This window comes from Calliphora vicina, chromosome 3 (genome assembly GCF_958450345.1).
Source record: "Calliphora vicina chromosome 3, idCalVici1.1, whole genome shotgun sequence".
NCBI lineage: Eukaryota > Metazoa > Arthropoda > Insecta > Diptera > Calliphoridae > Calliphora > Calliphora vicina.
Genome location: NC_088782.1, coordinates 129,537,293 through 129,549,169, shown reverse-complemented (window position 1 = coordinate 129,549,169; position 11,877 = coordinate 129,537,293). Strand labels below are relative to the sequence as shown.

The 11,877-nt window shown below is 27.8% G+C and overlaps 4 protein-coding genes across 4 annotated transcripts; 3 read left to right on the top strand and 1 right to left on the bottom strand.

Annotated features, from left to right (window-relative positions):
• Window positions 1-970: 970 nt before the first annotated feature.
• On the top strand, window positions 971-1,845 carry LOC135955023 (asparagine-rich protein-like). Its single transcript, XM_065505297.1, has 2 exons — window positions 971-1,160; window positions 1,219-1,845. The coding sequence occupies exons 1-2, from the start codon at window positions 1,055-1,057 to the stop codon at window positions 1,677-1,679; spliced, it is 567 nt and encodes a 188-aa protein (XP_065361369.1). The 5' UTR covers window positions 971-1,054; the 3' UTR covers window positions 1,680-1,845.
• A 3,728-nt stretch (window positions 1,846-5,573) lies between these two features.
• On the top strand, window positions 5,574-7,073 carry LOC135954353 (uncharacterized). The gene is made up of 2 exons (XM_065504496.1): window positions 5,574-5,853; window positions 5,911-7,073. Exons 1-2 carry the CDS (start codon window positions 5,748-5,750, stop codon window positions 6,381-6,383), a joined length of 579 nt encoding a protein of 192 aa, XP_065360568.1. The 5' UTR covers window positions 5,574-5,747; the 3' UTR covers window positions 6,384-7,073.
• Window positions 7,074-8,388: 1,315 nt separating this feature from the next.
• Window positions 8,389-9,565, bottom strand: LOC135955109 (asparagine-rich protein-like). The gene is made up of 3 exons (XM_065505411.1): window positions 9,335-9,565; window positions 9,096-9,275; window positions 8,389-9,036 (listed from the first exon to the last, which is right to left on the bottom strand). The coding sequence occupies exons 2-3, from the start codon at window positions 9,211-9,213 to the stop codon at window positions 8,564-8,566; spliced, it is 591 nt and encodes a 196-aa protein (XP_065361483.1). The 5' UTR covers window positions 9,214-9,275; window positions 9,335-9,565; the 3' UTR covers window positions 8,389-8,563.
• A 1,462-nt stretch (window positions 9,566-11,027) lies between these two features.
• Window positions 11,028-11,645, top strand: LOC135953235 (uncharacterized). Its single transcript, XM_065503018.1, has 2 exons — window positions 11,028-11,148; window positions 11,220-11,645. The coding sequence occupies exons 1-2, from the start codon at window positions 11,028-11,030 to the stop codon at window positions 11,573-11,575; spliced, it is 477 nt and encodes a 158-aa protein (XP_065359090.1). The 3' UTR covers window positions 11,576-11,645.
• Window positions 11,646-11,877: the final 232 nt, after the last annotated feature.

Below are 11,877 nucleotides of genomic sequence, written 5' to 3'. Positions count from 1 at the left end.
GACATTAGTGACAAATACTGTCTATAAGGGATACATTGACTACTTGCTTAACTAATCTAATTTACCAAAATTTTGTACGGGATAAAATTGCTTTCCTGAATCAATTGGAATAACAGTTTGAAATCAAATGTTATTGATTGAGATTTTTATTACAAGGAACAATTTATCTGTTATTTTGGAAAATTTATTTCATAGCGGAAACATTTTAGTTTGTTTAAGAACAACAATATTTTGGATTTTTTTTGGTATATTTTTAATTACGTTTGGGTACAGCGAATAAAACTACCCGGCTACTACGATCGTCTTATTAATGTTCAAACAAGACTGAGTGGTTTCATTTAATAAGTGAGCATACCTAGGTGTGAAACCAAGATAAACTAAATGTTTTGCGAAGCTCGGCTATAAAATGGGTACCTTTATATGCGAGATCACTCTCTAAACATAAAAATGTCATATCACTAGCTTCGGGAATTTCGACTGAATCAGTCAGTATGTATCATTACTCTTGTATATACAAATTTTAACGTGTACTTCCTAATTTAACAAATTCTTTTAAAATTCTGTCAAATCAAAAGCTAGATAATTTTGTTTCATTGTTGTATTGATAAAATAAGTGTCTCTTTGAAGATAAAAATAATAGATACTAGAAAAAAAATAACTAGTTTAGTTACTTCGAACCAATTGAGTTAGTAGTTCAATTCGTATGAATTCATTATGACACCTATTAACCCTCCCACCAACCTCGAGCAAGAACATTGCTAGATATTTGAATGGAAACTGCTCTTGTTAGTTTATTTCTACATGTGTTCATACAGAATGAAATACGCTGTAAAATGATAAATAATATTAAATATTATTTTAAAGTAGCTTTGCCATTTATTTGCATTTGATTTTTAATTTAGATTGTTTTTATTTCAATTGAGTATAGGTATATTTTATTTATATATTTGTGAAATTTATTCTATGGTTAGTATCGTCTAGAACTTGCAGCACAGCAAGTCCCAATTTGATCGTATACAAGTATTATTAAATCGCCAAAAATTATTTTTTCAAAATGTTTAAATTATTAGCTATTTGTGTGCTCTGCTTCAATATTTTCACACAGGCGCGTTCCTTGTCAACCTACCAAATGGGGGATGTACTAATTGAAAGATCGGATGGTAAAGTGTTACTAATTTATATTTCTAATTTAGTAAAAAGCTAATTATTTTTTTTTAGATAAATGGAAATGTGATAAAATCGAATGTCCCCCTGATACTGATCGTTGTTTTGTTTCAAAATCCAATAAAGTAGAACCCTCAATTCTAAAACGTGTCAATTATTGCTATTCCAAAGATAATCAAATATTGAAACAATACGTAAATGAAACACCAGTTGATCCCAAGTCCAAAATTAATATGCAAATCACCTCCACTAGTAATGGTAATGTCAGCTCAAATGGTGGATCATTGGAGGATTTCGATGAGGAAAAATTCAATCATGAAATGAATCAGATGCAAGCCAACTTAAACTCCCAAATGGCGAATATGGATAAGGAATTGGAAAATCAAATGCAACATTTACATTCCAATCTACAAAATATGAATGAAAACATTAACAAAAACCTCCAAAATCAAATGGATAATTTGCATGAAAATCTAGCTCAAATGCAATATAATTTGGATCACATGTTTGATTAATGATGCCAAGATTTTCTGTATTTGAATGATAAAAAACTAATTCTTTTGTTTAGTGGATAAATCAGAAAAAACATTATGTTAACATCCATTTTATATGTTTTTATTATTATTGAATATCGCAAAATAAAAGTAATTGTTAAAGCATAATAATACTTTTTCTTCGAAATTGCGAAATTGTTTCAAAAAAGCTGGCACAATAATTTAAAATTAAATGCATTTTTGCCTCTTTGGTTCTTTTTTTACTCTATTAAGGTAACAAACATTGTATTCAACTAAATTTAAATATTGTAGTGAGAGCTCATAATAAAATATTTGTATGTGTATGCCAAATATTTTATGAAAACAATACCACAAAAAATACAATTTTTATCCCTTAATCTGGCGAATTTTCAAAAAGTACCATATATTTGGTACTTAGTATTTAGTATTTTTTTGAGAAGTGAAGAATAGGATTTAAATTTGTTGGTTTAATATGTACATAGGGTGACAATAAAGTACTTAAATACAGTTTTTAACATAGAATAAAATATACATAGAAGCGTTACTGATAGACCAGAAACCTAAGTCTGTTGTCAAAAACATAAGTCTTGCAACAACAAAATGTTTGGGAGAGAATAATTATTCTAACTCTCAGCATTCTCTCAATTGAGCCTCTAGGAATTTCAAAAAAGTGTCTGCTCTGTTTTTAAATGAATGCAGTCGAAATTTTATTTTTCTAGCTTCGGAAAGATGGGCTGTGTGATGATGAATTAGACAGTCAGTGTCGAGTTTTTAAATATTTGTTGTCATTAAATAAATACTGGAAATTTTAGAAATAATCACACATTTGTAATCTAATAATATTTCAAGTACAGCATTTAAAATAATTCAGCCTAACTATAAAATTAATTTTAAAGTTAATTTCTATTAAAGTCGACTTTATTTTAAAATAGAACTTCATTTTTTTTCATACCATAAGAAATATTTTAAAAAAGTTTTCAAAACTTTTTCCAACTCATACATACATTTAAATAAATGAAAATATTTTTCAATGAATGTAAATAAAAGAAAAATTAAATTTCAAAAAATTAAAAATAACAAAATGTACATAAAAGTTCAAAACAAAAAGAAATAATAAAACAACATTTTAAATTATATTTGAAATTTGTTTAATGCTACGAAATTTAAAATAATAGTCAACTTTACCGACTTAAAATCGACTTTACGGCCTTTGTGGTTAGGCTGAATATTTTTATATTCAGATAGGAAAGTAAAAATTAAAGTACAATGAAAATGATATACATATATTAGTGAGTGTTATTTTATTGAGTCGTTTCTAAATTGTCCATCATATTGCACTGATCAAATTAAGATTTTAATTAAACATTTTGGCTTTTATGTAGCTTGAAATTAAACCTGTTTGTTAGCTGGGAAAGTATTACTTATGACTATTCAACAAACTTAAACAAATCTACATTTATTTGCATTTTATTTAATTTAAATATTTAAATATTTTTTTGTCATCATATTTGAGAAAACCACCGGTAATTAATCAACTCATCTCAATTCAAAACAAATTCAAATAAAAAAAGTTTTAAGAGTAAAAATAACTTGCTCTCTGTGGTCATGATAAACTTTTGAACTTAATATAAATAAAGCAAACCTCAATAAACGTTCAAAACGAATATTTTATACCCTTTTAATAAATAATTTTTTAATATTGTACAGTTTTTAATATATTGCTAAGGAAACACAAACAGTATGAAAAATTAAACATATGTATGTGTGAATTGTAAATCAATTTAATATTTTATACAGATTTCAATCAACGTTTATGTTCTTTTTTGGTAAACAATTTGATACATATTTGAAATACAAATTAATTCTCATATTTAAATTGATAGGGAATGATTTTAGAAAACTATTTAAAACATTCAATACAAATTAACACATCACAGTTTTGCGCAGTTGTTTGTTAAAACACATTAATTAGTTGCTGTAATGCCAAATTTTATTTTATTTTATTCATTACTAATTGTTTATGTAACAACATTCCCAAGTGTTACATCAAAACCCACTGACGATGTATCCTACATAGAAACACTAAACTTTCAACATGAAAATGGTAACAAAATTTCAAAATATGTTAAGAATTTTATAGTAATTTGAATGTTTAACATTTTTACAACTCAAGGTAAATGGATTTGTGGTGATATTAAATGTCCCGAGAACACTTTCGGCTGTAAAATACGCCTAAGAAGCGATGAGAAGGATAAGAAGGTCCTTTATCAATCCTTTACATGTTTTGACGAAGAAAAACAGAATTTACTAGGTGCTGGAGATAGAATTGAATTATCAAAGGCGAAAATAATTGACATAGAACTGGAGTCTTATGAGGGAGCAGTATCAGTTTATAGTAATGGCTATGGTTTGGGTGGCCATGAAAATGCTAAAGGTGTAATTGCTGTAAACGATTTAAATGAATTAAAGGAATCTGCTAGGAAAAATAAGAAAACTGTGAATGATTCAAACGCTTAACTCGAACAATAAAGCAATTGATGTTTTTATTTAAGGTGATATAATAACAAAATATACATACTGAAATGTTTGCTCAATAAATATTGATATAAATTTATATTTGATAAAATAATCTTTTCGCTGTTATTGATTTCATTTAACTCTTAATACATTAATCGGGAGCAAAAGTGTCTTGCCAACAATCTTAAAATGAGCTTAGTTAGTCTAAGAGAGAAACCAGAGATCATAGAAGACAATAAACAAACCAATAATTATACTCCCATTCTCCTCCAAGCTTGCCACTTATGAGGATTTACCCACAAAGTTGGGGAAGAAACAATTTTAGTTTGGGGATATATTAAAATATCTGTAACTTATGTTAAATTTGGAAATGGAATAGAAAATAAAGATTTTTGAATGAGATTGAAAGTACTTGGCATTATAGTTGCATTTCTATGACAATTATTTTGAACATCCAAATAGAGATTTTGAATGATATTGAAAGTACTTGGGATTATAGCTGTATTTTTATGACAATTATATTGAAAACTATACCATTTCTGGATCCAAAACTGTATTTGTAATTTTCTAACATAAAATTAATAATTTCTTTCTCTTTTTCGTGAACCAATTGGAATAACTGTTAGAAATCAAATGTTAACATATTGTTGAACATTTTATTACCAGGAAAATTTTATCTGTTATTTTGGAAAATTTATTTCATAACGTAATGTTTACGGAAACATTTTAGTTTGTTTAAGAAAAACAATATTTGGGGATTTTTGGGGATATTTTTAAATACATTTGGGTACAGCGAATAAAACTACCTGTCTACAAGTGGCCACATACTCTCGTCTTATGAATGTTCAAGCAAGAATGAGTGGTTTCGTTTAATACATAGGTGTGAGACCAAGAGAAACAAATTGTTGTACATAGTTTGGCTATAAAATGGGTACCTTTATATCCGAGCCCCCTCCCTAAACATATAAATGTCATATCACTAGCTTTGGGGATTTCGAATGAATCAGTCAGTCAGTATCATTGTTCTTGTATATATATAACGTGTAGTTGTATAGCTAAATTAAAAAAAAATCGTTTAAAATTCTGTCAAAACAAATGATAATTTTGTTTCATTGTATTGAACAAAACACCTCAACATTAAATAAGTGTCTCTTTAAGAAAAAAATCAACCAAATAGTACTAGACAAGAAACTATTGAGTCAGTAGTTCAATTTGTATGAATTCATTATGCCACCTATTAACCCTCCCACTCACCTCGAGCAAGAACATTCTTAGAAATATACTTAAATGAAAAATGTTCTTATTAGTTTATTTTCTACATATATTCATACAAAATGAAATGCGCTGTAAAATTATAAATAATATTATTTTTAAAATTGCTTTGCCATTTGTTATTTGCATTTGATTTTTAATTTTGTTTGTTTGTTTTTATTTCAATTGAGACGGGAATTCTACACAGACTGTTAGTATCGTCTAGAACTTGCAGTACATCAAGTCGCAATTTGATCGTGTACAAGTATCATTAAATCGTCAAAACTGATTTTTATCAAGATGTTTAAATTATTAGCTATTTGTGTGCTCTGCTTCAATATGTACACACAAGCGCGTTCCGTATCAATCTCCCAGATAGGGGATGTACGAATTGAAAGATCGGATGGTAAAGTGTTAATAATTAATATTTTTAATTTAGTAAAAATCTAATTATTTTTTTTAGACAAGTGGCAATGTGATAAAATCGAATGTCCCCCTGATACTTATCGTTGTTTCGTTTCAAAATCCAATGAAGTAGACCCCTCAATTCTAAAACGTGTCAATTATTGCTATTCCAGAGATAATGAAATATTGAAACAATACGTAAATGAAACACCAGTTGATCCCAAGTCCAAAATTAATATGCAAATCACCTCAACTCGTAATGGTAACATTATCAGTGGTAATAATGTTTATTCTGGATCACTGGAGAATTTCGATGAAGAAAAATTCAATCGTGAAATGAATCAAATGCAAGCCAACTTAAACTCCCAAATGGCGAATATGAATAAGGACTTGAATCATCAAATGCAACATTTACATTCCAATCTTCAGAATATGAATGAAAACATTAACAGAAACGTTCAAAATCAAATGCATAATTTACATGAAAATCTAAGTCAAATGCAATATAATTTGGATCACATGTTTGATTAATGATGGCAATATTTTTAATATTTTAATGATAAAAAACAAATCCTTTAGTAAGTTTAACGGACAAATCAGGAACAAAAGTATATTAACAGACAATTTTGTTGATTTCTGTTTATTGTTATATATTTTATATGTTTTTTATTATTTTATTATAATTGAAAATCGCAAAATAAAAGTAATTGTTAAAGCATATAAAAGAGTGACACAAAAAAATCTTATACACACTATTCCAGCCAAAACTTATCCTTGGTGCAACAAATTTATTATTTTTTTAATCTAAGTAGCTTTTAAAAATATATCAGATATTATCTTTTCTAAATCATTCATTTATAACTATCATTTCGGTCAAAATGGTCACCGAAAAAAGAGTACGTGAAAAAATATTCAAAACTTTAAAAAAAATAGCAAAAGATACGATAGTTTCGAATTTTTTAAATGATTAGGTAGATGCATTTAATTGATCTGAGCACGACAATATATGTTTAATTTCCTAGTGAGTTTTTTTCTTCTCCTGATTTAAAAGATTTTTAATTAATATGCGCTTTTCTTTGACACAGTTTTCCGCGTTTTACTATTACAAAATTAATAATATGTTAATAAAAAAAAAACAACTTACAAGATCCTCGCATATCTTTTTTATAATTGCATTTCAATAAAATAAAACTCATAATATATGTATGTATATCATGACCATTTCCATTGTGTTTTAATTTTTTACTTTCCTATCTGACTATCAAATTTAACTTATACAAATATTATTTTTAAAAGCTATACTTGAAATATCGGCCGACTTCATAAACGCAGTAATGCAATTACAAGGCAAAGCAATACTTTCTGACTTTCATGAACGCATAAATGTTTTGTAAAGAATCATAAATAAAAACAGTTCACAAATTTGACAGATGCTGCGCATGGACAAGCATTGCCATACAATAATGAACTTGCGACATTGCCAAAACAAAATCTATTGCGTTTATGAACACTATACATTGCAGTGTTGCTTTGCAAAATGCGTTTATGAAGTCAGCCATCATTCGATTACAAAAGTGTGATTATTTCTAACATTGAAAATATTTATTTAATGACAAATAACAGCTATATCAATCCAACAACAGCGGAACTATTAAAACAACAACAACTGACTGATTCATCATCACACAGCCCAACTTTCTGAAGCTAGAAAAATAAAATATCGTTTGTCTCCCCCGATTGTCAACTGAGACCTACAAATTAATTTATTATAACTCATGATAAATTTGCTCTTTATACCGACCAAGTGCCCCAAATACATCTACTAAGGAACCATTTTTGGAAATTCTAAAGGCTGGATTAGCCGAGTGTAATGTAATGTATCCTTAACGGAACGGAACATTCCATCAACGTTCGGCTAACCCAGCCTTAGAGCGTAAGGTAAAAACTTAAACACTTAAAACACAACTGCATTCATTTAAAAACAGAGCAGATACTTTTTTGAAATTCCTAGAGTTAAAATAATCTTTCTCTCCCAAATTTTATGCCTGACACAACAACAAAATACATTGATTATCATGTATTTTGTTGTTTCAAGATTCAGTAACGCTTCTTTGTACATATATTTGTTGTGGTTTGACATATAAGCCAATAAGTTGTGAAATCTCACGATTAAGGTATAAAATAGACCAATAATTGGTGCATTGCGGTAATCGTGTGATAATACCTTAATTCTCTGGTAAAATCTGTATTTAAGTACTTTCATGGCACCCTTATATTAAACCAACAAACCGAGAAATGAAATTTAAATCTTATTCTACACTTATCAAAAAAATACTAAAATTTATTTGGTACTTTTTGAAAATTCGGAACTTTAAGGGATAAAAATTGTATTTATTTTTATATACATAAATATTTTATTATGAGTTCACAGTTCTATATTCAAATTATAGATTTGATATATCGAACCAAACATGGTAAAAACGGAAAAATTCATTTAATTTGAAATTATTGAAATTATTGAAATTATTGAGCCAAAATGTATTACAATTACTTTTATTTATTTTCAATAATAATAAAAAACATAAACAGAACATTAGCAATAAACAGAAATCAACAAAATCATTTGTTAACATATTGTTTTTTTCAGATTTGTCCACTAAACTAAAGGATTTGTTTTTTTTATCATTCAAATACTGAAAATCTTGGCATCATTAATCAAACATGTGATCCAAATTATATTGCATTTGAGCTAGATTTTCATGCAAATTATCCATTTGATTTTGGAGGTTTTTGTTAATGTTTTCATTCATATTTTGTAGATTGGAATGTAAATGTTGCATTTGATTTTCCATTTCCTTATCCATATTTGCCATTTGGGAGTTTATGTTGGCTTGCATCTGATTCATTTCATGATTGAATTTTTCCTCATCGAAATCCTCCAGTGTTCCAGAATTACCAATACTACCACCGATATTGTTACCATGACGAGTGGTGGTGATTTGCATATTAATTTTGGTCGTGGGATCAACTGGTGTTTCATTTACGTATTGTTTCAATATTTGATTGTCTCTGGAATAGCAATAATTGACACGTTTTAGAATTGAGGGTTCTTCTTTATTGGATTTTGAAACGAAACAACGATCAGTATCTGGGGGACATTCGATCTTATCACATTTCCATTTATCTAAAAAAAAAATAATTAGCTTTTTACTAAATTATAAATATTAATTAATAACAATTTACCATCCGATTTTTCAATTATTACATCTCCTACCTGGGATATTGACACGGAACGCGCTAGTGTGTACACATTGAAGCAGAGCACACAAATAGCTAATAATTTAAACATTTTGATAAACATAATTTTTGAAGATTTAATGATACTTGTACACGATCAAATTGCGACTTGATGTACTGCAAGTTCTAGACGATACTAAACATAGAATAAACTATACAAATATATAAATAAAATATACCAATACCCTATGATTCTAACAGTCCGTATAGAATTCCCGTCTCAATTGAAATAAAAACAAACTAAATTAAAAATAATATTTAATATTTGTTATAATTTTACAGCGTATTTCATTCTGTATGAACACATGTAGAAATAAACTAACAAGAGCATTTTCCATTCAAATATCTAAGAATGTTCTTGCTCGAGAGGTGATAGGGAGGGTTAATAGGTGGAATTATGAATTCATACGAATTGAACTACCGACTCAATTGGTTCGAAGTAAACTAGTTAATTTTTTTTTTAAAGTATTTACTATTTGGTTGGTTTTTTAATTAAAGAGACACTTATTTTATTGTTGAGGTGTTTTGCTCAATACAATGAAACAAAATTATCTTGCTTTTGATTTGACAGAATTTTGAAAGAATTGGTTAAATTTCAATATGTTCAACTATGTATACACAAGAATAATGATACTGACTGACTGATTCAGTCGAAATCCCCGAAGCTAGTGATATTTATATGTTTAGGGAGTGAGCTCGGATAAAATGGTGGTTTCACACCTAGCTATGCTCAGCTATTGAACAGTCATAAGATGATCGCATGTAACCACTTGTAGCCAGGTACCCAAAAGTAATTAAAAATATCTCCAAAAATCCCCAAATATTTTTTTCTTAAACAAACTTTCTTTTATTTTGATTAATCTTGCCGAGCATTTGATTTCATAAATATTATAGCGTCCTGTATACACTGCTTAGGACTGCTACTTTGTATTAACTGATTAATAATAAATGATAGCCAGGCTTGAAGCAACAATTAGCAACATGCAAGTAGTTCTGTTGATTGTCATATTGGCCATATTTGTAGCAACCCAGAAAACACTAGGTTTCAGTTTACCGACCTTGTTATATTAATAAATCTATATTTTTATAGAATTATCTTTTACAGAGCTTTCAAGGTCATCTGTTCTTCTTTGATATCAAGTCTAATTTCAACCTTTATAATTTTAAATCTTTTTAGACAGTTTGAGCAAAAACACTGCTAACTGTGGAGAAACACAGTCCTATTGTTTTCAAACCTTTGAGAATATTAATTATTCTCTATCTAACATTAAACCTGCTTGTTTGCAGGGAAACAATTATTCATAACTTTTAAACAAACTTAAACAAAACTATATTTTTTTGCATTTTATATTTAGTTGTTTATTGTTTAATTTAAATGTTTACATTTTTATTGTTATCATATTTGAAAAAAAAACCACCGGTAATTAATAAACTCATCTCTATTCAAAACAAATTCTAAATAAAAACGGTTTAAGAGTAAAAATAACATGCTCTCTGTGGTCTTGATAAACTTTTAAATTAAATATATGTATGTAAATATAGAGCAAAACTCAATTAGCGTGTAAAACGAATATTTTATACCCTTTTAATAAATTATTTTTAAATTCCATATGATTTTAAATATATTTCTTAGCAAGCTTTAAAAATCAAAGACAAACAGTGTGAAAAATTGAACATATTTTTGGATTGTAAATCATTTTAATATTTTATACAGATTTCAAACCAACTTTTTTTTTTGTTAAATAATATGACATATTTGAAAATTAAATTGGGTGGAAAAAATTAAAAAAAACTATTTAAAACATTGAACAAAAATTAACACACCACAGTATTGCGCAGTTATTTGTTAAATTGCAATACATATTATTAGTTGCTGTCATGTCAATTTTTTTAATATTCTATTCATTACTAATTGTTTATGTAACATTCCCAAGTGTTACAACAAAACCTACTGACTCTGTATCCTACATAGAAACACTAAACTTTCAACATGAAAATGGTAAACAAAATTCCAAAATATGTTAAGAAATTTTACAGAAATTTCAATGTTTAACATTTTTCTAACACAAGATAAATGGATTTGTGGTGATGTTGAATGCCCCGAGAACACTTTTGGCTGTAAAATACGCATAAAAAGCGATGACGACGATAAAAAGGTTCTTCATCAATCCTTTACATGTTTTGACGATGAAAAACAGAATATACTAGATGCTGAAACTAAAATTGAATTGCCGATGCGTAAACAAATTGATATAGACCTGGAGACCTATGTGGGAGCAGTATCGTCATTTAGTACTGGCTATGGCATGGGAGGCGTTGAAAATGCTAATGGTGTTGTTGCTGAAAATTATTTAAATGGTTTAAAAGAATCCGCTAGGGGAAATAGGAGAATATTTGCAGATATACAGGATCAATTACAGCTATAAAATATTAAATATGCAATGTATTTATTCAAATTAAAATGAAATAATAAAAAATATCTACATACATACTAAATTGTTTGTATACTTTTTGATCTTGTATTTCGACTGTGATTCCATGACGAATATATGAAAAGTGTAAAAAGAGAAATCAAAGTTAATTCTGATTGTAAGATTGGTGCCGGAATTTGAATCAACGTTGTGTTCGAAAATATTTCCAACTTGTTCTAAAATTTTGTTCAACAAATTATACTACCTCACTCTATTCTTAATAAGATAAAAATCAAACAAATAAACAAACCAACAAA

What these genes read in the sequence shown, in the direction of transcription:
- LOC135954353 (XM_065504496.1), top strand. Translation starts at nt 5,748, where the DNA reads ATGTTTAAATTATTAGCTATTTGTGTGCTCTGCTTCAATATGTACACA. An exon ending in ACGAATTGAAAGATCGGATG is followed by an intron (nt 5,854 to 5,910) that starts GTAAAGTGTTAA and finishes TATTTTTTTTAG; the next exon opens with ACAAGTGGCAATGTGATAAA.
- LOC135955109 (XM_065505411.1), bottom strand. Translation starts at nt 9,213, where the DNA reads ATGTTTATCAAAATGTTTAAATTATTAGCTATTTGTGTGCTCTGCTTC. An exon ending in AATAATTGAAAAATCGGATG is followed by an intron (nt 9,037 to 9,095) that starts GTAAATTGTTAT and finishes TTTTTTTTTTAG; the next exon opens with ATAAATGGAAATGTGATAAG.
- LOC135953235 (XM_065503018.1), top strand. Translation starts at nt 11,028, where the DNA reads ATGTCAATTTTTTTAATATTCTATTCATTACTAATTGTTTATGTAACA. An exon ending in AAACTTTCAACATGAAAATG is followed by an intron (nt 11,149 to 11,219) that starts GTAAACAAAATT and finishes TTCTAACACAAG; the next exon opens with ATAAATGGATTTGTGGTGAT.
- LOC135955023 (XM_065505297.1), top strand. Translation starts at nt 1,055, where the DNA reads ATGTTTAAATTATTAGCTATTTGTGTGCTCTGCTTCAATATTTTCACA. An exon ending in ACTAATTGAAAGATCGGATG is followed by an intron (nt 1,161 to 1,218) that starts GTAAAGTGTTAC and finishes ATTTTTTTTTAG; the next exon opens with ATAAATGGAAATGTGATAAA.